The sequence below is a fragment of the Pseudorca crassidens genome, chromosome 11 (assembly GCF_039906515.1).
Source record: "Pseudorca crassidens isolate mPseCra1 chromosome 11, mPseCra1.hap1, whole genome shotgun sequence".
NCBI classification, from domain to species: Eukaryota; Metazoa; Chordata; class Mammalia; order Artiodactyla; family Delphinidae; genus Pseudorca; species Pseudorca crassidens.
Genome location: NC_090306.1, coordinates 40,658,740 through 40,685,352, shown reverse-complemented (window position 1 = coordinate 40,685,352; position 26,613 = coordinate 40,658,740). Strand labels below are relative to the sequence as shown.

General features: G+C 41.0%; 1 protein-coding gene across 2 annotated transcripts in view; it reads left to right on the top strand.

Annotated features, from left to right (window-relative positions):
* Nucleotides 1-26,613, top strand: part of SLC38A1 (solute carrier family 38 member 1) — a 68,578-nt gene that overhangs the window by 17,259 nt on the left and 24,706 nt on the right. For both annotated transcript variants that reach the window (XM_067696294.1, XM_067696295.1), the window contains exons 2-5: nucleotides 1,332-1,445; nucleotides 5,800-6,005; nucleotides 14,807-14,882; nucleotides 15,169-15,284. In XM_067696294.1, the coding sequence (XP_067552395.1) occupies nucleotides 5,884-6,005; nucleotides 14,807-14,882; nucleotides 15,169-15,284 (314 nt within the window). In that variant the 5' untranslated portion in view covers nucleotides 1,332-1,445; nucleotides 5,800-5,883. The remainder of the gene's footprint in view (nucleotides 1-1,331; nucleotides 1,446-5,799; nucleotides 6,006-14,806; nucleotides 14,883-15,168; nucleotides 15,285-26,613) is intronic.

The following is a 26,613-nucleotide window of genomic DNA, read 5'->3' as shown; positions in this document are numbered from 1 at the left end:
TAGAAAGACGTGGGAACAAATATTGAGTGGGCCAGTCCATCACACAGTGTCTTAGCGATTGAAATTGTATTTTTGTTTATTTATCCCCCAAAGTAATTTTGGGCAACGTTTGAGTTATAGTATATTCTTTGGTTTTTTTATATTGTGGTTTTCCCTCTACAATTTTTTAATCAGCTTTTGCTAAACCAATATAACCTCTTATTACTCAAGAACGTGTACCTTGCTCCCTCTGCTGTAGCGAGATTCATCTGAGTGGGTGTTCTGTGCACATCTGGCCTCCATGTCTTTGCCTGTGCTGTTTCCAGTGCAAGGAATGCCTTCCCTACCCCAGTCTAAATCCTACCTATTTTTAGACATAGTTCAAGTCCTAACTCTTTATAAAACCTTACCTGATTTCTGCAGGTTCCAATTTCCTTCCTCCCTCCCCCCACCTCCCTCCCTCCCTCCCTCCCTCCCTTCTTTCCTTCCTTACTTCCTTCTTTCCTTCCCTCCTTCCTTCCTGTATGTCCATATGTATGTATGTATGTCTCTGAAATCTTTCTGGACTTATTCTTTGTTCTATTGTACAGTTTGGTCTCTATCACGCAAATGTTTTATGATATACTGTCACTTTATATGGGAAGGTCTTGCTTGTTTCAGTAGGTTGTAAGCAACGTAAGAAAGACCAAACCAGGTTTCTCTATGTATCCTCTCCTTTGATGCATATCACCAGGAAGAGTAGAGAAGAAGTTTCTGTATTTTACATTGGTACTATTAGTAAAACGTACCAGTAAGCATGGCAAGATAATAATGCTTCTTCAGAATACCTCACAAGATTGCAGTGAAGGATCAGAAATATTCTATTTGTAACCTATTATAAATGTTGGGAGATAGTAATTGTGGTTGGATTAGCGTCAAGATCTTCACATGATGACCCCATTCGGTCTTTTAATTAACTGTATAGTCTGATAATTGCTTCAGTCTTTCAGTGAAACTATAATTCTTTTGTTTCTTAAACTCAACCTGCACTTCCTGTGTCTTTGTCGTTGGCCGTGTTTTCCTTCATTGAAAAGTCTCAGCTCAGGGCCCATCTCCACCTGTCAGTCTCCTGTCCACCAGGCAGTGTGACTGTCTAGCAGTAGTAGGTTGGATGTCAATATATGGCACAGTCAAGCGGTTAAGGAGCATTTGCCGTAATGGTGTAGACCCGTGTTTACGGACATAACTCAGGATAGGAGACCATATCTTGTTAAGTGAAAAAATATGTTTTAAAAACTCTGTGGTATGATTTCCATTTTTGTAAATGTATACATATTTTTAAAACATTTGTACTCATTCTTTTCATTTAACAGATATTTATCGAGTGCCTACTGTGTGCTAGGCACTTATCTATGTGTGTAGAAAAATCCTTGAAGGTTATACTCCAATATATATACAGTGATCATCTCTGCTTGCTGAGATAACAGGTGACTTTTTTCTTTTTATTTGTTCTTTCTTTCATTTGCAAGCTTGTATTTTCGCATTTTTCTACAAAGCCCTGTGTTATTTATTAACAAGGAACTAATATACTTTTAAAAAACACTTCTGTCCTTCAAAATACGTACTATGTAATATTACATGAAAGACAGACTAAAAACAGGCTAAAATTCCAATGTTACATAAAAAAGAGAGAGGAGAGAGAGCTAGAGAGGAAGAAAGAAAGGAAAAGAAAAAAAGAAGAAAAGAAGGGAGGAAGCACGTGAAACTCTAACAGGGACCCATTTTGGGTGGTGGGGTTTCTTGTTCGCTCTGAAGATTCTACAGTGGGCATATATTAGCTTTAGAACCAGAAAATTTTTGTTTTCTTTTTCAAGAGCCAGTTCAAATGTGATTTTTCTGTGAAGCTGCCTCAGATCCTTTTCAGACTTTTAAAATCCTTTCATCACCTAGCACTCAATAAGTATATGATAAATGGAATGGATGGTACTTCCTAAGTGTGGCCTCAACCTTAGTGACAGATGTCACTAACTTTGTTAATTTTCCCCATTTTTCCAGTTTTTATTTTCAAGAATAAGTTAGATTTCAGATAGGTTATTTCACAACAATAAAAATTTATCCTAAATTTAAAAAAAAGAAAAGGAGGTTACAATACAGAGAACACACAGAAAGACGAAAGACCATATGAGGACAGATCGAGAAGACAGCTATCTGTAAGCCAAGGAGAGAGGCCTCAGAAGAAATAAAACTTGCCATTACCTTAATCTTGGACTTCTGGAACTGTGAAAAAATAAATCTCTTTAAGCCAAAGGCAAAAATGTATCCTATGTGATTAACTTAGAACTGGCATTTGCCTAATACTGACATAATTTTAGTGGCCAGAACTTACTCTGTTCTTTTTATTCTTTTCCTTTTTGGTCCATTGCACGTGTGTGTGTGTGTGTGTGTGTGTGTGTGTGTGTATGTGTAGTATATATTTGTATTCACACACATATATTGATATGAAAGTTTACATTCAAACAGTAGACTCCAGATCTGTTGTTAGTCAACTTTTCCTCTTCTCAGAAATTTCTTGTCTAGTACCCTGTCTCCTACAAGTTTTTAGAGAGAAAAGGACTCCTTAACCCAGATTGGAAACGCCATCCACTGAGTGAACTTTTTTTTTCAGATTTATTTTATTATTTATTTATTTAATTTATTTCTTTGGCTGTGTCGGATCTTAGTTGCGGCACGCAGGATCTTTGTTGAGGCACGTGGGACTCCTCGTTGTGGTGCGCGGGCTCGTCTCTAGTTGTGGCGTGCAGGCTGTCTCTTCTCTAGTTGTGGGGCGCGGGTTCTAGAGCACGTGGGCTCTGTCGTTTGCGGCACGCAGGCTCTAGTTGAGGCACGCGAGCTCAGTAGTTGTAGCGCGCAGGCTTAGTTGCCCCGTGGCATGTGGGATCTTAGCTCCCTGACCAGGGATCGAACCCCTGTCCCCGGCACTGTAAGGCGTATTCTTTACCACTGGACGACCAGCTAAGCCCCCACTGAGTGAACTTCCTAGCAACCCCACGGTATCACCTTAGTGGCCTCTGAGGGAGTCATACAGGCAAGAGGCCGTGTGCCGAGACTCCTAGGGGTTACCCAGCCCAGTCCACTGTGCAGCTTTCTTCAGAGGGGGCCAAGGGGTGACAAGGGGGCTTAACCTTTCTGATGCACTTCAACTTCTGCAAAGTAAAGACAGGCTGTAAATGCTGCTGCTGTGTGAAGACACTAAAAGCAATTAGTCATGGCCCAGGCTCCAGCACTACCACCCTAGCTGGAAGAATCAGCCCTGAGCTGCCAGGTTAGCCTTAGACCAGGAGTTCGGGGAGCTCCAATCTCCCATCTCCTGGCTTCCTGCTTTCCAGGAGAGGCCCTGCCCTGCAGGAAGGGTGAGGCTCCTGGAATCTGAGGTATTAGACAGTATTTATCTTGTGGAAGCTGTAAAGGATCTTGGAACCAGGGAAGATTCATTCTAGACAGGAGACGATGTGAATGGAAAGGAGTAAGGTGGGGCCTAGCTGTGGGGAAGAGAAGAAGGAAATTCTTTTTTTTTTTTTAACATCTTTATTGGAGTATAATTGCTTTACAATGGTGTGTTAGTTTCTGCTTTGTAACAAAGTGAATCAGCTATACATATACATATGTTCCCATATCTCTTCCCTCTTGCGTCTCCCTCCCACCGTCCCTATCCCACCCCTCTAGGTGGTCACAAAGCACTGAGCTGATCTCCCTGTGCTATACAGCTGCTTCCCACTAGCTATCTGTTTTACATTTGGTAGTATATATATATGTCCATGCCACTCAATCACTTTGTCCCAGCTTACCCTTACCCCTCCCCGTGTCCTCAAGTCCATTCTCTAGTAGGTCTGCGTCTTTATTCCCGTCTTGGCCCTAGGTTGAGAGGAAGGAAATTCTTAAAGAAGTATCATTCTGGGGTACTTTCTAGGGGTCCTGAAAATATTATCAGTTAGCAAAATGCTTCTTCGGATATAGTAGGATGCTTAGATGGGCACATTGGAGCTTTGACTCTTAGCTAGGTTACAGTTATCTTATGGAATTCAGGGTCAGACAAAATATCAAAACATCCTCCAAGATGGATCATCCATTGGAGGTTAAAAAAAGATCTCGCTGACATTCTGCTTCATTCCATGATCCCCATTGCCTCACTGAGATTATCTTAGTGAGGCTCTTGTACCTTTACAGGCCTTACTTTTGAAGTTGCATTTACCTCTTAAAAAGGTTCCTGGACCCATTTCCAGTGTGTGTGCGTGTGTGTGTGCGTGTGTGTGTGTGTAGGCTTCCCCACACCCACAATTGTCAACTCAATTCTGACGCTGTCCACTGGTAGATAGAATGAGATTCTACGGGTCAAGGGCTCCATGCCACAAGGCTGCCCTTCACTTCAGACACCAGTCACAAGCCCAGGTTATTGCCTTTGCTCCTGACTGACTGGCCATAAATCAGAGGTTCCCGTGACCCCCTCCTTGGGTTCCATTAATTTGCCAGAACAGCTCACAGCACTCAGGAAAACCCATTTACTCACTAGGTCACCAATTGATTCCAAAAGATATCAGAGGATACAAATCAACAGGCAAATGTAGAGATACACAGGGCGAGGTCCTCAACACAGGAGCTTCAGTCCTTGTGGAGCTGGGTGCCCAGTACGGCGTGGTGTTCTGGGTCCCTGGTATGGATATTCTTTGAACCTCCTCCTTTTTTTGCTTTTTATGGAGGCTTCATTACATAGGCATGATTGATGAACTCATTGGCCACTAGTGATTGATTCAAGCTCTGGCCTGTCTCCTCTCCCCGGAAATCACGGGGTGAGACTAAAAATTCCAACCCTCTAATCACATGTTTGGCTCCACTGGCAACCAGCCCCCATCCGTAGGTGCTTTCCCAAAGTCACCTCATTAATATACCAAAAGACATTTATCACCCTCAACACTTAGGAAATTCTAAGGGTTTGGGGAGCTGTGAACCAGAAATAGGAACGAAGACCAAATATGTCTTCTTTATAATAAATCACAGCACCATACCTCTGTTGCCACCTGCTTTTTGATTTGTGATGCTGTGTGTCTGAAACACTTTACCCCCTTCTATATTATTGGTGACCACTCAGAAATTTAAATCACAGTCATCCATGTGGGAGAAAATGTGAACTCGGCAAGTCTTTCATTTCTGTGAGGAAATACAGTTTCAGGTGGATTAACCTAAATCCCCTGAGTATGAGATTTTAATTCCCTAACTCCCTGACATGGAGTGATTTCACTGAAGAGACTGATTTAATCTCTTGCAGTTGATGGATAAACGGTTTGCTAAATTTCAGAACACAGATATGTCCTTTGCTGCTTGACCTCCAGGTTGGGTGGTTGATCCTACATGATGCCATTTATTGAGGATTTGCATTTTTATTAAACTGGGATTGCTAAATCAGACGAGCTTTTGTGCCTGTTCAGTCTGTACCCAGCTATATGTGTGCCCTGTGGTCTGACGCACTAAAATAACCTATTCGCTTTCCTTTTAAACACACTACTTCATAAAAGGGCATCTCTGTTGCCTACAGATCACATGGTTTCCTATGAACGTGAGCATAAAGATTATGGGACATGACTCATTTTATAGTTAAAAATGGAGGAAGATTTATGAAAGACAGAAAATTTACAGCCTCTATAACTTGATGTACCAAGATTGCTTTAATGCTTTGAATAGCAAAATGTAAAAGTTATGTTATCAGCAAAGCATTTGTGTGTAATAGCTTATGTGTAATCAGTGGTGATATTCGTATGTTTAATTGTTTTTCCTTGTGTTGTATTTTAGGGGTGTGAACCTTATATTTTTGCTGCTATCCATTTGTAAATACACTCAGAAAAGGAGGATTTGGACGACAGGTACTTTCTAAACATGATGCATTTCAAAAGTGGACTCGAATTAACTGAATTGCAAAACATGACAGTGCCCGAAGATGATAACATTAGCAATGATTCCAATGAGTTCACCGAGGTAGAAAATGGTCAGATAAATAGGTGAGTATTTTTCCACGAACAGTTTCTCTCCAGTGAAAGAAATGTCTCTAAAATATCATTCTGGTTTTCAGTTATTCTCTTGAATATTCATTACTAAAGTTATGCTCCATTTGAAGATGTAATTTGAATTTCATATGTGACATCTGTTGGGCATCGTCTGCAATAGCAGATGAAGCAAATAGGAAAGTAATTTATTCATCCTTTCAAATCTTTCAATTGAGTCTAATAAAAATGTATAAATACATTGGACCACAACCAGCCCTAACTTTTCAAAAGCTCTGTGTTTATGAATCAGACCAACTGTTGGAGTTTCACTGCGTGCCATATCTGAATGTGTACTACAGTCATCTGGCCTTGCACACGTTAATCAAGGAATGGTCAAAGTCGCATTTGTCAATGTTCCCATGTTAAAATGACAAATACGCCACTACAAGCATCGTTTGTAATATGGATTTTAAGTAATAATAACACAGAGCCAAATGGCTCTATGAGAAATAGTAGATGAAACAGTACATGAAATGGAGAAATAGTACATGAAAGAGAAAGAAAAGAAGAGATACAGTGAGTGAGGGGAGGTAGGGGGCGGGTAGGAAGAATGCTGGCCTGGCAGCTCTCACCCTTAGCTGTGACCTCAGCAAGTCCTTCCAGCCCTTGGGTCCTGTGTTTCTTAAGTTACAAGAGTAGGACCAAATATCTTTTTTTTTTTTTTTTTTAATGATTTGGGGCATTCTCTGACCTTCTGATTTTATTTTTTAATTATTTAAAAAAATGTATTTTATTGAAATATAGTTGACTTACATTGTCATGTTATTTTCTGGTGTACAGCAAAGCGATTCAGTTATACATATATATATATATATATGTATATATATTCTTTTTCATATTCTTTTCCATTATGGTTTATCACAGGATATTGAATATAGTTCCCTGTGCTATACAGTAGGACCTTGTTGTTTATCCATTCTATATATAATAGTTTGCATCTGCTAACCCCAAACTCTCAATCCACCCCTCCCACACCCGCTTCCCACTGGCAACCACAAGTCTGTTCTCTGTGTCTGTGAGTCTGTTTCTGTGTCGTAGATAAGTTCATTTGTGTCATATTTTAGATTCCACATATAAGTGATATCGTATGGAATTTATCTTCCTCTTTCCGACTTACTTCACTTAGCGTGATAATCTCTCTAGGTCCATCCATGTTGCTGCAAATTCTGACCTTCTGGTTTTACAGCCAGCTTATATGGATCCCTTAGCAGGAAGCTTTCCAGCTTGGGAGTTAGTGGTGAGGTTTGTTTGAAGCCTAAGGTCTCCTAAAAGGCTGGGAGGAGAGAGTGGAATATACGGGGACTACTTACTAGAACACCAGCCATGCTACGCTTGCGGGAGCGGGGTCAAAAGGAAATTGGGAGGAAGATGAAAACCAGGCATCTTCACAGAAATCATTTCTGATAATCTGCTCTGCATTCTGATACAATGTGTCATTGACTGGGCTGCCATCATTTACAGACACTCAGAAGTTTCAGCCCTGCCCCTCCTCCTTGTACTGTTCCTTACATATTCTCAGAGGTTAAGTCTCCAACCCAAATACTTCCTCATTGCCATCCAAGTATCATTCACCATGTGATACTTCTTAGTGTTGAACTCAAGTTTGCTTTTTTCACCTTTTCCGTGTAATTTTTTTTTTTCTTTTTTTGCGGTACGCGGGGCTCTCACCGTTGTGGCCTCTCCCGTTGCGGAGCACAGGCTCCGGACGCGCAGGCTCAGCGGCCATGGCTTACGGACCCAGCCGCTCCGCGGCATGTGGGATCTTCCAGGACCGGGGCACGAACCCGTGTCCCCTGCATCGGCAGGCGGACTCTCAACCACCTTTCTGTGTAATTATTAAGAATAACTACCATTTCTTGAGTGCCAGATGTGATTACATATATTACCACTTATCCTTATAACATCTTTCAATGTATTCTTTTGCAAATAAGGAAAATTTAAAAATTCAGTGTACCATAAGAAAATGGGGGCTCAGAGAAATAAAATAACTTGCTCAAGGGCACACACAGGTCTGTCTGAAATCCCTGTCTTTCCTCTCAGTCCTGCTGCCTCTGATTAAACTGCTCGGGCGTGAATGAGAAAGATAGTCTCTACTATCAATTAAACTCTGCTAAACTCTACCAGTGCTATTTTCTGCTCTGGGCCCCTGGGGTGTTCTGTAGTCACTGCTGACCTGCAGTTAACGGTGGTGGATGGGATTCCAGCTGTTTCACAATTAGCACATTATAGGTTTATAACGAAGCTTCATTCCCAAAGCAGTGTAAACCTTGAGGACCTTAAAATGAGAGTCTTTTATAATATTCAGCTTAAGATCTGAACGTGATATTTAAAAGTTTTACTAAGAAAAAGTATTGTTTGGGAGGTGATAACCTCTTGCGGTAGGGAGAGGCACCCCTTCTCGCCCCTTGGGGTGCCTGCCAGGGGAGCTCACTTCCCCAGAGATCATGACTAAGACATGGACTGTACAGCCTCCTGATTTTTGGAATTTGGTTCCACTGTCACAAGTGTGGTGTGATGCGTTTATTGCTTTATTTTATCTCCCCTCTTTCATTGACATGGTTTATGAATTTTGCTTCATTTCTGGCTCTAGAACAATGAAAATTTGAAAACAACATATTACAGCATGAAGCCAAAAAGGTAAATAAAAATCAGAGAAGACACCCACACACACACACACACCCCCGTGATTTCTGCAAAGCTACACCTAATACTTCTGACTCTTCTGTTAGCTTTTTCACATTGGTGGGAGGAAGGTAGGCCCAATTATATGAATCTAGGAAAACCATCTCCCAAAACAGTGAACTTCTAGGTAACAGTACCTTTTATTAGGAAGCTAGAGAAAATGTTGAAAACAAATGTTGACTTCTCATTAGCTGGCGTATAACTGATAGCTTTGCCTGGAAACTCCCTACTAGGATACCTTAAGAATCATTTTATTAAGTTTAGTTAAAAATAGAGTAGAGGGGCTTTCCTGGTGGCGCAGTGGTTGAGAGTCCGCCTGCCAATGCAGGGGATGCGGGTTTGTGCCCCGGTCCAGGAGGATCCCACATGCCGCGGAGCGGCTGGGCCCGTGAGCCATGGCCGCTGAGCCTGCGCGTCCGGAGCCTGTGCTCCGCAATGGGAGAGGCCACAACAGTGAGAGGCCCGCGTACCGCAAAAAAAAAAAAAAAATAGAGTAGAGCCATTTGGGCATTAGGACACCTGCTCTTATTCCAGTTCAGTTGTTTTATTTCATGCCCTAATTTGTGGGTTGTAGTCATAGAAACCTATACCTGGAACAGCAAAGCCTTTTTTTTTTTTTTAACATCTTCGTTGGAGTATAATTGCTTTACAAAGCAAAGCCTTTTGAAATGTCCACTGGACCAGTACTGCTGACATTTTAATGTGCATGTGAAACACCTGGAAACTTTGTTAACATGCAGATTCTGATTCAGTAGCTCTGGTACTGGGCCTGAGATTCTAATTTCTCACAAGCTTCCAGGTGATGCCCTTACAGCTGGTCCATGAACCACATTTTGAGTAATGAGCTCTAGACATTCCTCTAGATGTGAGCTTCTTGAGAGAAGGACCCATCTTAATCATTTTTATATCTCTTGTACCTTGTAATGATATGGTAATAGTGCCTGGAGAAGGGCAGGCATTACAAAGTATTTGTTAAATGAAAGAAAGAGACAGAGACAGACAGAGAGAGCAGTTAAGTGCATGGTTTGGATTGCAACTTATATTGAATCCTGGCTCCATCCATAGGTCTTGTGTGATCTTGTACTTTAAGCCTTAGTTCCATCCCTGTAACACAGGGATAAAAATAATACCTGACCTCCTGGGATTGTTGGGGAATATTAAATGCAATGCTGTTTGTAGGTTAAGGACTCAGGCTGTACCATCAGCCCGCTTAGGTTCAAATCATGGCTCAGCAGTTTAGTTATAATGTAACTTTGGTCAAGTTACTTAATTTCTCCAAAATGGAGCTAAAAATAGTACTAACCACATGCAATTATTGTGAAAAGAGATGAGGAAGCTCATGTAAAGCACTTGACACGGTGTCTGGCAAGAGTAAGTCTTTTAGTACGAGGAAAGTCTCTAACAGTAAACGTGCACCCCTCTTTCTTTGGCAAGCACTTCTTTCTTCTCCACCCAAGGACTAAGAATACTGTTTTAGGTTTGGGATGATTGTTGGTTATTGTTATCTTAAAGTCGTTGAAATATTAATAGATTATCCTAGCTGTAGCCAGGCAACTATTCACATATTTTAATATTTATCTACCGTTGCTCTAATCTCCATGAATAGTTATTGTTGTTATGACCCAGGAAGCTTCTAACAAAATTTGAGAGTCTTTCATTAAGATATTTCTTAATGAGGAACTCTTGTCACTACACCTTACATCAGCCTTTTTTTTCCTTGGTCCCTGTATGTCTTCCGGAGTTCATGAACTACACTTGTATCATCGGGAGGACCCTTGAAAAGTTACCCCTTCTCTTCTTCTAATGTCTTTTCTATACCTTAGGGAAGAAGATACCATAACTTCTTCCCATATTCAGTTTTCATTTCAGAAAATTCTTCCCTGGCTTTAATTGCTCCTGCTACAACGAAAAATCTGTTTTCTCCTATTTTGGGGAGAGTTTATCCACCAGATAAGGCTTTTCTCACCTCTCAGTCTTCTCTTTAAATGCCTTTAAATGCCTATTTCTTTAATTCTTTCATGTTTTCCAGTCTCTCAGTTACATGCTTCTTTCCTCCTTTTCTCTTTTCCTTTTTTATAGACTGTTAGTTTCAGGGAAAGAGCTAGGAAAGGTCATTTAAGTTCAACCACTCATCTCTTTTGTGTTATAAATCTTCCAATGGAACACTATAACCTAGTAAGAACCTGACTGGTAGAGATTAAAATAGGAAGATTATCTTCCCATCGTACAACCCATCCTTAACTGGATTGTTGTTGTTGTTGATTGGTTTTTGGCTTCAAATAACTGCTCTATATTGCTTGTCTCCCTTCACACTACCTTAGTATAACGCCTACATCCTTTTTAAGGCTTTGTCTGTTGAAGGTCAGCATGACAGCCACTGTAGATTTTTGTTTTGTTTTGTTCACAGAACAATTGGCTGCCTAAGATTTGATCAGATTCTGCTTTATGGGTACAGAACGACCCACTGAAAATGCTTTTTTAATAATACTTTTCATTCCCAAGACCGCATGTCAAAGGCACCTTCTCCAATAGCTCATTTTTAAGTCAATAAAGAGGTCTTTGCCAGAGGTCAGTGCTTTTTAACATGAAATTGCATTTTTAAAATGGTGAGATAACAGAAACTTGTGATAAGCTGCTTGACCTAGTTATTATAAATGGACTTTTCCATTACAAAAAAAAAGGTTGGTTTTATTTTGTTTTAAGAAAAAGTTTGCAGAAATACAAAGCAAAGATCGAAAGGCAGAAGAACAAGTTGAAATACCGTAAAGAGAATACAGAGGCTTTATCTGAGTACTCCGTTCTTACTGAGCGAGATTTCCCTGCAGCCTAAGCTACGCCCTAGTTCCTCAATGGAAGAGGCGCATTTGGTTTATGGAGGGTTCCTCTGAGCTGCTAACACATGGGCAGGTACATAGAAGGAGGAGCTAAGGGAGTGAGAACATGACACCACCACTCTGGATGCAAGATGAGCTTAGTGCCACAGTCTGTGCTACAGAAAAATCGTAAGTAGGTCAGAGTCAGAAAACTGCGTTCAGACCAGAACATCCGCAGACTCATGGAAGATGAGGGTTGTGAACGGGCAGGAAGGCATTGGCAGGGAGGAGGATGGAGGGTCTCTTGAGGGGAGAGTGGATTCCTAGCGGTACTTGTTTTTCAGTCTCTATTCTCAGAATGCCCTGGTCTTATCTTGATCCTCACTGCCTCTTGGGAAGACCATTTGGAAGAGCAGGGGGAGCTAAGATTGAACAGTGGGGCAAAATCAAATTCAGCAGTACCTGGAATTTGCAGGGCGAGCAGTTTGGACTCGAAACTTTTTCAGTGGGAGCACCAGTGAAGGTATTTGGGAAAACCTATTAAGTCTTACTGTAGAAAATAGACAGAAAGAGGCAGAATCGGGAAGCACTCAAAGCACTATTTGTTTTAATGTGCTTTTTCATGGTTACTCATCACAACAGCTCTGCAGGTCACTTGCATTATTCTCATCCTGCAGAAGCGCTGCCGCAGAGAGCTGGCAAGCATGCAGGGGCCTCTTCTTCCTCCCCTTCCGTTGCCGTGTTTGACCCTGTTGAATGCCCCTGCATCCAGGTGCCTTGATCCGGTTCTTCTCTATCAGTCTTCCGCCGCAAGTCTGGGGAGCATTGGCAGGCCAAGAACTTAGATCTGCCATAATAGGAGGTTTACTGGTGTTTGGTTTAGTTTCTTTGAAAACGTTCGGGCTTTCCCCTTAATTTAAAAACAATGGAGATTCTCTTTGAAAAGCAAGTCTCTCTGCAAGAAAGGCAAACAGGGGACCTTCTGGATAATGATTTGGTAGACTTGAGTTGATTGTTGAAATTAGCCTGATTGCATACAGTCTTTTATTTAACAGCCACACTAATATGAGTCAATTTCAGTTTGGAAAGTCCAGCACCCCCATTTCCTTGGGCCACCTGGGTGAAAAGGAAGGCTGCTCTCCCGGTCCCTCTCCAGCCAGATCTGTAAACCTCAGTTCTTGGGAAAGATTGAAAATGTTAAGGGCAAAAGAAGAGCCAAGGCTAGAGAACTGCCAGCCGGGTCTCCAAAGACACAGCTTTCATTATGTCACTCTCTTGCTAAGACCCTGCAATGCTGTTTCTCAGGCCTCGGCCCTTTAGTTTCCTCGGGCTAATCCCACCCAATAATGGTTTTTCCTTCTCTGGCTTCCTTATCTCATCTCCATTTTGCATGGCCTGATGTTCCTATTCTGGTGTTAGCTGGTCTGGTCTCTCCTCAGCTGGAATGTCAGCTCCTGGGTTTCCGGAGACCAGGGTTTTCTTCACTGCCTTTTCATCTCTGACAGTCACTGGACAGGTCCTAGGCAAAGGCAGATGCTGAAGGAAATAAACCGCAGGCTGCGCCACTCATACCAGGTGGTGGCCTCAGGGGAAGTTCATAATATCTATGTTGCCTGGCTTTGGTTTCTCCTGGCGAAATAAGGCAGACCTGAAGAATATGGATTAAAGATGAAAACGGTAGACAGATAAAACCAACATTAATGATATATATCTTTCATTAAAACATGGTTTATGGTGAAATATAGCCTCATTAGAAAAAAGCCTATGAGGGCTTCCCTGGTGGCGCAGTGGTTGGGAGTCCGCCTGCCGATGCAGGGGACACGGGTTCATGCCCCGGTCTGGGAAGATCCCACATGCCGCGGAGCGGCTGCGCCCGTGAGCCATGGCCGCTGAGCCTGCGCGTCCGGAGCCTGTGCTCCGCAACGGGAGAGGCCACAGCAGTGAGAGGCCCGCGTACCGCAAAAAAAAAAAAAAAAAAAAAAAAGCATATGAAAATATAATGTATAGTTTAAAGATATATGCCTCTTTAAGATAGTCCAATTCAAATGGCTTTATATTTATTAGTGGAAAACGCACTGATTATTTCTTACTTAGACCAGATAATAAAACTTCCAGAAGGAGAGCCGAAAAGCACCCCTAACATGTCTTAACTAATACATGTGCAGTTTGCTTATGAATAGACTTTTCTTTGACAATAGCACTTAAAGTTCTGATATTAATCCCGAATGTATTTGCTGGTCCTTCGAGCATTCCGAATTCCTCCTTCTGTATATTTGTGTATACTTTACTCCACTCACCCTGTCTGAATCTTTCCCACGTGTTGCTCTTCCTCTGTGCCTGGAGCTGTACTTATGTTTTACATGTGCTCTCATTTAATTCTCCCAGTAACACTATGAGATAATATAATAGCGTCGTTCCCGTTTCACAGATCAGGAAACTGGGGTAGCATACTCAGGCCCTCAGAGCAAGTGAGAATTTGAACTCACGTTCTGAATCCCATGCTTGCTTTAAGCCCTACTAGCTCTGCCTCTAACCATGGACCACATGCCCTGCTTCCTCCACCATAATTTCCTGTGGGCTACTGCTGCATCACTTATTACACACCCCCATATCTCCCACATTGCCTGGTCTAGTGACTCGCATATAAGCAGGTGCTGAAAGAATGTGTGATGGGAAAAGAGTTGTTTTCCTTTTTGCTGGGGGGAGGGAATTCCTATGTAATACCTTTGTGCTCCAGGAATGTGAGCTCAGAAGGAATCCTGCCTCCAATATTCTTTTAAATGCCAGCTTTATAGTATTCTTGACATCATCTAATTTTCCGTTAGAGAACAATCTATGTAAAAGTTAACTTGCATTGCATATAATGTTTTAATTTATTAGTATTAAAATGATTCAAAATCTATAGCTCTTTTTGACTTACGGTTGCCTTTCATTTCCTCTCAAGATGAGCACCTGCTGTTTGCATTGTTTTGTGCTAAGTAGAGTGAGGGATATAAAAAGGAATGAGGCAAGGTGTCTGCCCTTGGAGCACGTTTAGTTTATTTGGTAAACCAAGAATGTGGACAACTAACACTGGCAAAAAAAACCCAAACCAAAACAAAAATGAGGTAGGGAGAGTGGTTGAATAGGACTATAAACTCTTAAGTAACTGGTTGATAACTTTTTATGTGTGATGTTTTGGTAAGTAATAAATCATTTAGTCATAATGTTAAATTTTCAAGTCATTATCATGAAATTAAATCATAATACGTCTCTTTACAGCAAGTTTATTTCTGATCGTGAAAGTAGAAGGAGTCTCACGAACAGCCATTTGGAAAAAAAGAAATGTGATGACTATGTAAGTGTCATTATAATAAAGTTTGCTTATTTTTTAAAATTACATAAATTGTGACAGATGTTTAATTCATCCAGCATAGTACCAAAAACATAGCTATTTATTCACCGGGTTATTCCTCGGAGCCTCTGTATTTTCTCCTAAAACCCATTTAAAAAAAGTAACTAGACCACTAAGAAAGGATTCCTCGAACTTCATTTCCCTGTTGGTTCCTGATAGTGCTTTCTTTAAAGGTTTTGGCATGACGATCTGTCTTGAGGACTCTTTTGCTTAATGTGTCTCTGTTCAGATTCCAGGAACAACCTCCTTGGGCATGTCTGTTTTTAACCTAAGCAACGCCATTATGGGCAGTGGGATTTTGGGACTCGCCTTCGCCCTGGCAAATACCGGAATCCTACTTTTTCTGTGAGTGTTGACACTGCCGTACCTTTCATTTAAAAAACTGTATTTTCTGTATGTTTCTGTTCATACACAGAAGACATTGGAAATATTTCGAAATAGTTCTTATTTCTTTCTATGTTTTACTAACTTGGCTAAGTTACAGTGTATCCTTCTATATTGTTTGTTTGAATGATTTTCGAGGAAACACCTCATATTTATAAGAAAGTAAAAGGAGAAAATGTTTTCATTAATCAAAAATACCAAAATAAGCACTTGCAAAAAAGATAAAAGATTTGAAAACAGCACTTTTTGTATTTTTGGACTCTAGACTTGTCACTTTAAATCTCAGCTATCAATAAATGGTGAAAATATTGAGGTGTTTAATCCATCCAGTCACCACTTTGGTATTGGATAGCTGTGGAACACATACTATATCCAAAGGTAACTGCAAATTCGTTTGTAAGAAATATTCAAGAAGCATAGAAGTTTTCAGTGTTTTAAAGATGAGAAATTATTCTGTACTTTCCCCCGAGATTCAGTGAAAAGAAAATGGGCAATTTTCTTCTGAAATAAGTTCATCTCAAACTGTTGAATGAGATTTTCTGCAAATGTACAGAGGGCTGAATTTCAGTTGGAATGAGATGAAGACAGATCATACAATTTATACCAGGAAAATTCCCACCCAGCCTGACTTCTCAGACCTCAAAGGAGTAACAGTGGTGCTTTCACCCCTGACGACACTCATGCTCTTCACTGGGCTTGCCCAGTAGTCATCATTGTCAGATCCATCATTTCCTTGGAAGCAGTGACCAAAATGTCTACTAATCCTGCAAGTTGTGTTTATTCCTTTAGAAAGACTTAGAAGACTGTGATGGAAGTGCATTGCTACCCATTCCACTACTCAGGCATCAGAAATGCCCATCCAGGCTGCACCATATTGGTCCACAGCACTAGGGATTAATAGTCATACTTTTGTGTGTAAACCCACTAGAGGTATCCCTCCTAGAATCAGAACAGCTCTGTGTAGGACAGCGAATCTAATACATTACCTTCCTCTTGTCAACCTAACCAGTAAACCCAGCTGTAGCCTCCTCGCTTTATTGCCCCGGCTGGATCTTTCTAGGTGGTCTTTCTGTTTACGTATATCATGAGCCAAGTGGCAGGTTTTAGGGTAAAATGACAGGAGTTGGATAAAATATTTCTGTGGCGATACTTTTTTTGTATATGTGAAATTCTGACCCTGTGACGATACCATAGATGGAGTTTGAGTAGCTACGCTTGTGAAATTCAGTGCATTGACATGAAACACCTGACTGCTAATCTCAACTCCTCTTCTGAATTGGCTGTATAGTCCAGCAAGTTACTTAGCTATTCTGAGCTTCAATTCCCTACCCTTTGAAACAAGGAAATTGCACTAGAAAAATCTCAGAACCCTGTTCACCTCCAAAACCCTATGGTCTGTGACAATTTTCAGTCATTCCAAAGCTGGAAATATGTTTGGTTTGGACATGTGTTTTACACTGATTGCTTTCTTTTTAATTATTGTAATATATCAAGTAGTTATATGTTAACATAGGATAAAGAGTCATTTCTTTGGTGATGATAACAAGAACAGCTCTTGTGGCTCTTACTCTATGCCAGAAACTGCTCAGTGTTTTTGTTTTGTTTTGTTTTGTTTTGTTTTTTTGCGGTACGCGGGCCTCTCACTGTTGTGGCCTCTCCCGTTGCGGAGCACAGGCTCCGGACGCGCAGGCTCAGCGGCCATGGCTCACGGCCCAGCCGCTCCGCGGCATGTGGGATCTTCCCGGACCGGGGCACGAACCCGCACCCCCTGCATCGGCAGGCGGACTCCCAACCACTGCGCCACCAGGGAAGCCCTCTTCATCTTTTTTATGTAGCCAGGGCTTTTGTTTTTATTTTGTCTTTTCTGGACACTTGCCAAATCTCTTTGTTCCCAGTGTTTCACAATGCTGTGTCTTGCTGTGTGCCTTTTTTCCTCCATTGTGTCAGGCAGCTGGTACATCTTTTCTTTTAGAAATTCATGGTCTTCAGTTCTGGGACATTTTCTTACATTGTTGTGTTGATGAATTCCTTCCTTCTCTTTCTCTTTTCTCTCTTTCTGGAACTGTTAGCAAGATTTTGGACCTTCTGGACTAGCCCTCTAACTCTTTATTCTTTTCTTTATTTTCATTTCTAAAGTTTTTCACTGTACTCTCTGGAATATGCCACCAATTTTTTTCCAACTCTTTACTGAATGTTTTATTTCTCTTATTATTTTTTTATTTACAGGGGCTTTTAAACTTTCTTTGAATGTTCCCTTTTTATATTATTTTGTTTCTGTTTTACAATTTCATTGTTTTCTCTGAGGATTCTAGTAATGGTTTTTCTCTCTTATGGAAAATTTCAGACATCAAGTAGAGAGTCTAAAATATCCCTGTATTCCCTTCATCTCATGACCATGCTTGTTTAGTCAGCCCCTCACCCAGATTGTCTTGAAGCAAATCCCAGCCATCACATCGTTTCATCCATAAATATTTCAGTGTACTTCTCTAATATATAAGGACTGTAAAAACATAACCATGATATGCCATACCCAGAAAATTAACCACAGTTCCTTATATCATCAAATACCCAAACAATATTTAAATTGCTCTGCTTACCTTATTTTTAAAAAGCAATTGGATTGTTTAAATCAGTACTCAAATAAGGTCCATATACTACAATTGGTTGTTATGTGGTTTAAGTCTCTTTCACTCTATAGGTTCCCCCATTTTCTTCTGTTCTTTTCTGCACAGTTTATTTGTTGAAGAAACTGGACCATTTGTCGTATAGTGTTTCCCATAATCTGAGTTCTGCTATTGTATCCCCGTGATGCAAGTTGATTTTTCCGTTTGTTTTGGACTGTTTCATTTTAGAATCTTTCCTTAGATGTCAGGTTGCCCTTCTCTGTCTGCTGTATTCAAGAATTGCAGGGGGTGGACTGGAACAAGGCTGATTGGAGCCTGGTACACATGAGTGGGGTTTGTTGGAAATAGCTTCACTAGAGGTGCTGTCAGTAGCCCTTTCCTTGGGGAACCAGCCGTGTCAGTTTCTTCTTGGCTCTTCAGATCACCCAGGGAAGATCTTCCAGTCACCTGCCTGTAGGGTCTGGGCACTGCTGCCATCTTTATGGGAACCAAGTTGGGGGAAAGGGCTTGGGTGCATATCTCTGTGCATGTGTCCACCCAATCCTAGTTTTCATTACAGAACCCCTCCCTCACAAGTTGTGCTGAGTCCCTCACTCAGAGACTTACACTTTATACTTTTCAGAGAATATATTTGCTGTATATTTATGTATCTTTTGCCAAGATGGGAGAGGAGCAGTCACTCTGCTTTACAGAGTAGGTGCCTGGTCTGGGGAATCTAGCTATTTCTTGAAAGAAGTTCAACAGATCTTCTTTATTTTAGTTCATGCTGTCCATTGTTCCCTGCTTCCAGTCATGCCACCAGGGCCTTTTGGGAATTCTGTGGTGTAAATTGGATTGGTCTTGGCTTTCTCCACTGCCAATTTAAGACTCAGCTCTGTCCACTTTCCAGCTTCCAAATTTTTGTTACTATCGTCTCTTCTCTGCTGTTCTTACTATCCTAGCAGTTTTATGCCTTAAGAAATCACTTTACTGGATTACTGGGGCCAGGGGAGCAGGAGTAAATTCTTGTTTTCAACCTACCATTCCTGGAATTTGGTTGATTTTTAGTTATACTGGTTCAGGGATAAGTAATCTCTTATCTCATGACTTCTGTTTCTGATTGAGACCAAGAATTGGGTAAAGGTGACTTTTAGAGTTGCCGGAAGATTTCCTCTGGGTAAAACTCTCATAGGTTGTTTGGTTCTTTGCAAGACGCATGAATAGCAAGCACAACACACCAAACCTTCAGGTTAAAGCTCATGAAGGTAGTTGTATAGAGACCCAGACGTACAAGTTTTTCACAGAATGCAGAGCTCTCCTACCTCAGAACAAGGGCTCCCTCTGTGTTATAAAACCAGCTGTTCGCACAACTGCTCAAGCCAAGAAGCAGTTGGCAGGAAGAAGATAATTCATCTGGTACAGGGCCCCGTTCCAGACTCATATTGGCCAAGGCAGAGAAAGAGCCCAAGGCTGTCCCGGCTTCTTTAGAAAAGCAGCTGGGAAGGCTCCTCCGTGTCTCACTGAGGCTGGGGTGCTGGGCTCCTCATTGGAATCATCTGGAAACTTGCTGGGGTGATTTCTTTTTGCTGGATGAGTTTGGGGCTCATTTTTGGGGCCTGACTATAATGGCTGTCATTCCTGTTTAACACACGTCTGATTCAGTTCGATTCAGTGAATTCAGCCCTATTATGAGAATGCTGTGAGGTTTTGTGTTATCCTAAATCCTGAGGCCTTATAATTGCATCGGAGGAACCGGAAGTATGCTAGTGGTGAATCTCAGTGGACAGTTGTTCTGAAGGTATATGTTCTCTGTTGGCAGTAAAATGGGGCTGTTCCCTGAGGCAGCAGTTTGGGGATGTGCTGAGGCACGGGTAAGGGTAAAATGCACCTATTGTTGAAGAAATCTCTTTCCCCTGTATCCTCCTCTTCTATTGCTACTCTTTTCCCACAGCTTCCCCATAACTCCATCATAGCAAAAGTAGGAATTAAAAGTAAATATTGGGCTTCCCTGGTGGCACAGTGGTTGAGAGTCCGCCTGCCGATGCAGGGGACACGGGTTCGTGCCCCGGTCTGGGAAGATCCCACATGCCGCGGAGCGGCTGGGCCGTGAGCCATGGCCGCTGAGCCTGCGCGTCCGGAGCCTGTGCTCCGCAACAGGAGAGGCCACAGCAGTGAGAGGCCCGCATACAGCAAAAAAAAAAAAAGTAAATATTAGCACAGAAGAATGATGGCTTTTGTTTTGTTTATTTCACATTACCATCTCCCCAAATAGGAAAGTTACATTTTCTAAAGATTTCTCTTAAACGCATACGTTTTATAGAGAATTAATCTCTGAAGAGCATGTGATCTCCTCACTGTGCTAGGTAAATGAGAGGTTTATTACACCGTATGGAATCTGATAAAGTAATAAATGCTTTATATTTTCCCATAACTTCTTAGCATGTATCATTATTATTTATTATTATTTTAATCATGTAACCTTTAAGTTTAAAACCATGAAAAATGAGAATGTAATTCATGACATTGCTGGGAGCTCAAAGAGATGTCATAGTTTATCATAAACACTGAGTTTGTAAACAGTCTGTTTGAAATGATAATTGTGAAACAATGTTACAATCTGAATGAAACAATCGTTTAAATTTTATTTTGGTTGATTATAATTCCTGCCCTTTTTTGGTGTCTTCCATTTTCTTTCTCACTGGGGTAGTGGTTGTGAGAATAGAAAAGATAACGTATCTAAAAGCACACTTTGAAAAGTGGCACGCAAGAAGACATTTATTAGTTAGTACAACTCTATAGGGCTGCTATAAGAAACTGAGTGAGCGTGTGTGTATGTGTGTGTGTGTGTGTGTGTGTGTGTGTGAGAGAGAGAGAGAGAGAGAGGGAGGGAGGGAGAGAGAGGGAGAAAGAGAGAGAGACGGAGATGGAGAGAGTACCAGCAGTGCCTGGTACATAGTAACACTATGTACTAAGTGTTTGTTAAAGTATTAATTAGGTAGTTACCAAATAATAGTTAACATTTATTGAATGGTAACTATATATACCATGTTATCTCATCTAATCCCCACCAACAACACTATGAAGTAAATGTTAGCCCCATTTTACAGATGAAGTAACTGAGGCTTAGTAACAACTTAGAAAATAGGGGAGCCAGGGTTCCATGTTCCATCCAGGATTTCTTGAGTCTAGAACCTGAGTGATCTAAGACACTATACTGCCTTTTAGTGATGCCTTCAGAAGCCAAACTTACATTATTAATGTACTTCTTGAGACAAGTTTTATTCTTATCAATGGATACTTGCAAGTTAATCCTTTAGCTCTTTAAAGTCACCTTGTAAAATCAGTCAGTGTTCCTGAACTATTTTACGACTGTTCCACCAAGAACCGTCACCTTTATTGTAATGAAAATAGTTCAGCAATACCAAGGGTACGAAATTGTGTATCAGGAGTGGTCATGTTCCTGGTCGCAGCAAGTACAATACATGCCTCTAGTATATTGTAAAACCAGTAAACTTTTGAACTGCTTCATATTTGTCATATCTGTGCCTGACTTCGCCTCATGTGCTATTTAAGATTTCCCACTGCCCTTGAACTTAATTCCTTCCAGGGCTTTAACTAAACTTTTTGTAATTAAGAATTGAAAACCAAGAAATAGCAAAGTCAAATAACATCAAGTTTGTTATTAGGGAATTGGTTAAATAACCATAGTAGTTCCATAAAATGGAATATTAGACTACTATTTAAAGGAGTAAGATAGACTTACATGTACTGGTGTTGAAAAATTAAAAACAAACTGAATATTGGGTGGAAGTGAGGATGGGGGTAGATTGCGTAATATGTGCATATATTAGACTGTTCGGGAGGGTAAACAAGAAAACTGTTGACAGTGGCTACTTCTGGAGGGTGACACGCGGTCTGGGGGTGGAGTGGGAGTGGAAAGTTTACACTCTTTAAAGTATCTTTTTACCATGTGCTTTAGGGGAAGAACCTAGTTGAGAAAACTGTTTTTTAGAGAACTTCAAATCACTGCGATAAGATTTTTCCTCTTTCTCTTTCCTGCAAAAAACTTGAGAAAAAAATATTTTCGGTGTCACTATGTAGACCACAAGAGCTAGAATGAGCGATCAGTACAGTGCCACCTGCTCCAAACTGCATTTTCACCACACTTGCCTGCAGACGGCCTTTGCATCAGCTACACCAGCCTCCCTCTCTTCTGTAGGGGCCGCCGGCACCGTGCCCATCACCTCGGCCTTTCTGCCACGTCCCTCCCATGCCGTCCCTGTGCTTCTGAATCCTGATGGTCCCATGAGACCCAGGTCCGATGCCATCTCCAAAAGTGTTTCTCTGATCCTCCCAGGTGGAAGGAAAGATCTCCCTTCCTTCTCTTTTTGGTGTAGCCTTTATCTTTCTAATAGCAAGTATTACTTCCATTATTTAGGCATATATATTTTGTTCCCTATTGAACACTGAGCCCTACAAGGGCAGGATTAATGTCTTCCTTGTCTCTTTCCCCACGACAGGATCTAGAACAGTGGTTGCCTATAGCTGATTCTCAATAAAGTTTCCCTGAAATGAAAGAATATGTAAAAATTAGCATAGTCTTACATAGTCTTACAAGGCTTTAGGGCAAACAATGGCTCTTATAATTTTGCAAACTTAGCAGAGGGAAAACATCAACTCTGAGGTTTAGTTCACCTTCAGATTTAAAGTAGGCTCTGGAGATGTAATGAAAATTATAGAAGTTTAGGAAGGGACTCACCACCCATTGGTTACTTTCCTGGGAATGCCTCCTTCATTTGAAAATTCAAAATAGTTAGAGACTGTTAAGGAATACTGTAGGAGGTTAGCACTGCATTGCTAAAAGGGCGTTTGTTGCTAAATTGCTGTTTGCAAAAAGGACAGTAATTGTCATTGTCAGTTTACAGCAATTACCTTCACTTTGTGGTGGATTGTTTGTTCCAGTTGTAGGTGAATTCTTCTCTCTCTCAGTATTTACCTTTGTGGACCATTATCACTAATCATTATCCTACCAAAAGATGCAACATTGTATTGTCTATAATCACAGTGTTTACAAACAAATCAGTAAATAGCCATGCCGGTAAAGATAAATCTATAAAATGAGGACTCTATAAACAAAGATCAGACTACCAGGTGCCTTCTCTCTTTAAATTCGGTGTTTTACAATTCAGCCTGCATAAGGGGTAGGCAGAAATGGAATTAGAACAACAGACCCATCAGCACATTGCCCTAAGTCCTGTTCAGATATTATAGTTATTTGATCGTTACTATCGTGTCACAAAAATGGGCTTCTTGTTCTTTCAAGAGGTTTGCAGTCTCAGATAACTGCCTCAGCATAACTCTCTGGAGTTTCTAAATCATTTTCAGCAAATTCTACCAAATTGGAGTGAGATTGCAGTGTACCTTTGCAAATACTCTGCATGTTCTTGAACTGTCATTGCTCTGTTACTTTCCATATATTCCCAAAAGTTTGAATCACACCCACCAAGGTGATAATTTTGCTTTTAGCAGTAACAAAGATGGTTTGTGTGATATCTCTCAAGTCATTCCTGGTAAATGTTAAGTTGTCTTCTCTGTGGGCTCCTAAGCAGGCAATGCTTTGCCTCCTAAGGAAGGACCAAATTGGATTTTGTGATACCAAAACAGGGCGATGAAGAGGAAGTCAATAGGAAACGCTGCTCTTCTGATGATCCGAGGAGGTCCCTGGGTAGAGGCACACTCATCTTACGTCTTACGTCAGTCGCTTACTTGTTTTCAAAATTCTTTGAGTTATAGTCTCCGTTCCTTAGAAATGATTTGAAGAGAAAATTGTTGTCCTTCAGCTGGCAGCAAAAATCATTGGCATCAGAGTCTCTTCTTTGGGAACAATAATACTGGAAGGGGAGCAGTGGCACATTCAGGCTTGCCAGCATTAGAAATACATGTAGAAAGGACAGCGGCAGTGCCATTGAACTCTATTGAAATTCACTGGATGAAGAACTTTTCAGAAATGGGCAAATAGGAAAGGGGGAAGGGGTGTTGTGCTCAAAATGAGTGCCTATTTTGTAAACAGAGTTGGCAAGTGTAGGCGATGGGTCCCACCCACTGTTTTTAAAAGTTGAGCAGTTATGCTTAGTTGATGAGTCATCTGATATGTGTCTGATAAGGGGGGTTCCAAGAAATCGATTCTCTTGGCCCCAGAGACGTAGGAGTGTGGTGTGTGTGTGTGTGTGTGTGTGTGTGTGTGTGTGTTTGTGTGTGTGCGAATGTGCGAGAGCGTGTACACTGAGCTCACTCAGTCCTGCCTGTGCTGTGTTGCATCGGGTGCCCCGGTACTACCCAAGGACAGCAGCGTGGCCCCCATTTTGGGGCCCCGTGTTTTTCTTAGTCTGCAAGAGGCAACTTAACTAAACTGTCTAAGGTTTTAACAGTACTGCTCACGGCCGTGATGTGTAGAATGCCTTTAACATTTACTCTTACGGGTTACAGTAGGACAGATGTGTATCTGCACAGTTGATCCAAATAGTCCAGAAATTTGGACTTTCCAGAGTAGCTTGAACTTTTCTTACTCATAGAGTGGTAGTTGGTTTAGTAGATTAGAAAACTGCCCTGATGTGGGCCAGTTAGTTTTGCTTTGTTCTATGGCCACACGCTTCACCTTTCATCAGGCGCATGGTATTAATGATCTACATCTGTATCGGGGTCGGCAGACTATAGCCCAAAAACCAAAGCCACCTGCAGCCTCTGTTTGTATGGCTTTTACTTTTTTAAAGGGTTAAAAAAAGAAGGTAGTTATAAAGTATACATTGTTTCATGGAATCTTTATAACAACCCTATTTATCATCCCCATTTTACAGATAAAGAAGCTAAGATTCACAGAGGCTGAGTAACTTGCCCAGGATGACACCAGTTGGGGGTGGGATGGGGGAAGGGAGGGCAACGAAGGTGTATTCCTCTTAACTCTCCCATCTCTCCTTAAATGTGCGTTGTTACCATGGAAACAGAGTTGCAAAGTGTGAATGGAGCCCGTAATCCATCATTCCTACTGGAATGGAAGTCCAAAATGCCCACCAAGTACAGCATGTTCCTTTACCTAATGGTTATATGGAATTCTTGTCACTCAGGAGTCACAACTTTAGAGTGTGATAAAGGGGGCATCGTTTTGAAAGGTAAGGATCTAGGTTTGAGGAGAAGAGAAACCAGTGATCCTTGTGGAATGGAAGAAGAGGAAGGAAATGGTGTCTAGAGTTATAAATGGAGTGCCCACAAAACCGATAGCCTTCTACCAAGGACTGTAGGTAAAAACAGGAAGTGGTGGTGGCATCTGGTTTTCTTTCTTGCTGGTACAACTTCCTCATTTAAACTCAGCCCTCCTCCTAACTTTCTTAACTTCTCAAAGCATCAACTAAACTGATAAATTCTATTTCTCTCCGCAAATCTCTTTTAAACACTTCTTTCTCTTTAGGATTGTATTAGATATTATTTGGTTTGGTCACCAGCGATGCATATTCCTTTCCTCAGACAAAACAAAATATCTAATCAATAGTGAGCCTAGTTTAAGAGAAACTTTGCAGCACAGAAGTTCGATTTGCCTACACGGAAAGAAATGGAATTGTACAAATAATTGATCCTCACCTGTTCCCTGCCCAGCCTTTAAAAACCATCCCTTTCATTCTCTAGTTCAATTTGTAAATATTACAAATAATCACATGCTACTAGATCCTAGTGTGCTGGTCCTCTGACCCTCAGAATGTTGAAATTTAATTAGGATGTAGTGACTAAGAAGTCTACTTTGGGTCTGAATAATTGGATGTTTCTGCTCCTTTCCATAAGCATTTCTTGAGCTCCTTAAATGAAATAGGGACTATATTAATGAGCTTGGGGCTTAAACAAATGCACACACCCCAAAAAGGGTTTGGAATAATAATACTTTTCATTTGAAAGTTTCCTTTATTTTTCATTTTAATAGTGTTATTGCAAAAGTAAGATAATCATTAAAGACCGTTTTGAAAATGCATAAAATAAAGTATCAAGAAATCACCCAAAGTCTTACTGTTAAAACAAGCTCTGTTAACATTTTGATATATTTTACTCTAAGTTTTTTGTCTTCTGCTTGGGTCTTGCTTTTTACACTGGCATCCTTCCGTGCACACTTGACTTTGGCAGACAATAGAGCATGGTGGGTAAGGACTCGAGTCAGACTACCAGGGTTTGAGGGCTCTGATGCTCACTTTGTGACCTTGGACAAAATACTCAACCTCTCTGAACTTCAGTTTCCTTATCTGTAAGGTAGATAGTAATAGTACTACTCATAAGTAAAATATTGTAAAAAGTGCTTAGTGTGGGCCCAACATAGTGAATACGCTTAAATTTATTATTAGTGGTGATCAATAAAGTGTTTTATTAATTATACTGAATTCTCATTGAAGTAAATGAAAGCTCTAGGGGTACATTTGTATGTAAAATATAATTTTGAATTTGTCAAAATATTTATAACTTCCTCATGAATTAGAGTCTCAGAACAGCTTGTCCCCCTCTCCTAATTTTCAGACGTGTCTTCTTCCATCTAAGCTCTTGTTAAATAAACTTTCTCTGTGTGCCCTTTCCTCTCCACGTAAGCCTCTCCCACTGGCACCGCACAGGAACAAGGCTGCACCACCTACCTGCACGTACCTTCCAAACACCCTGCT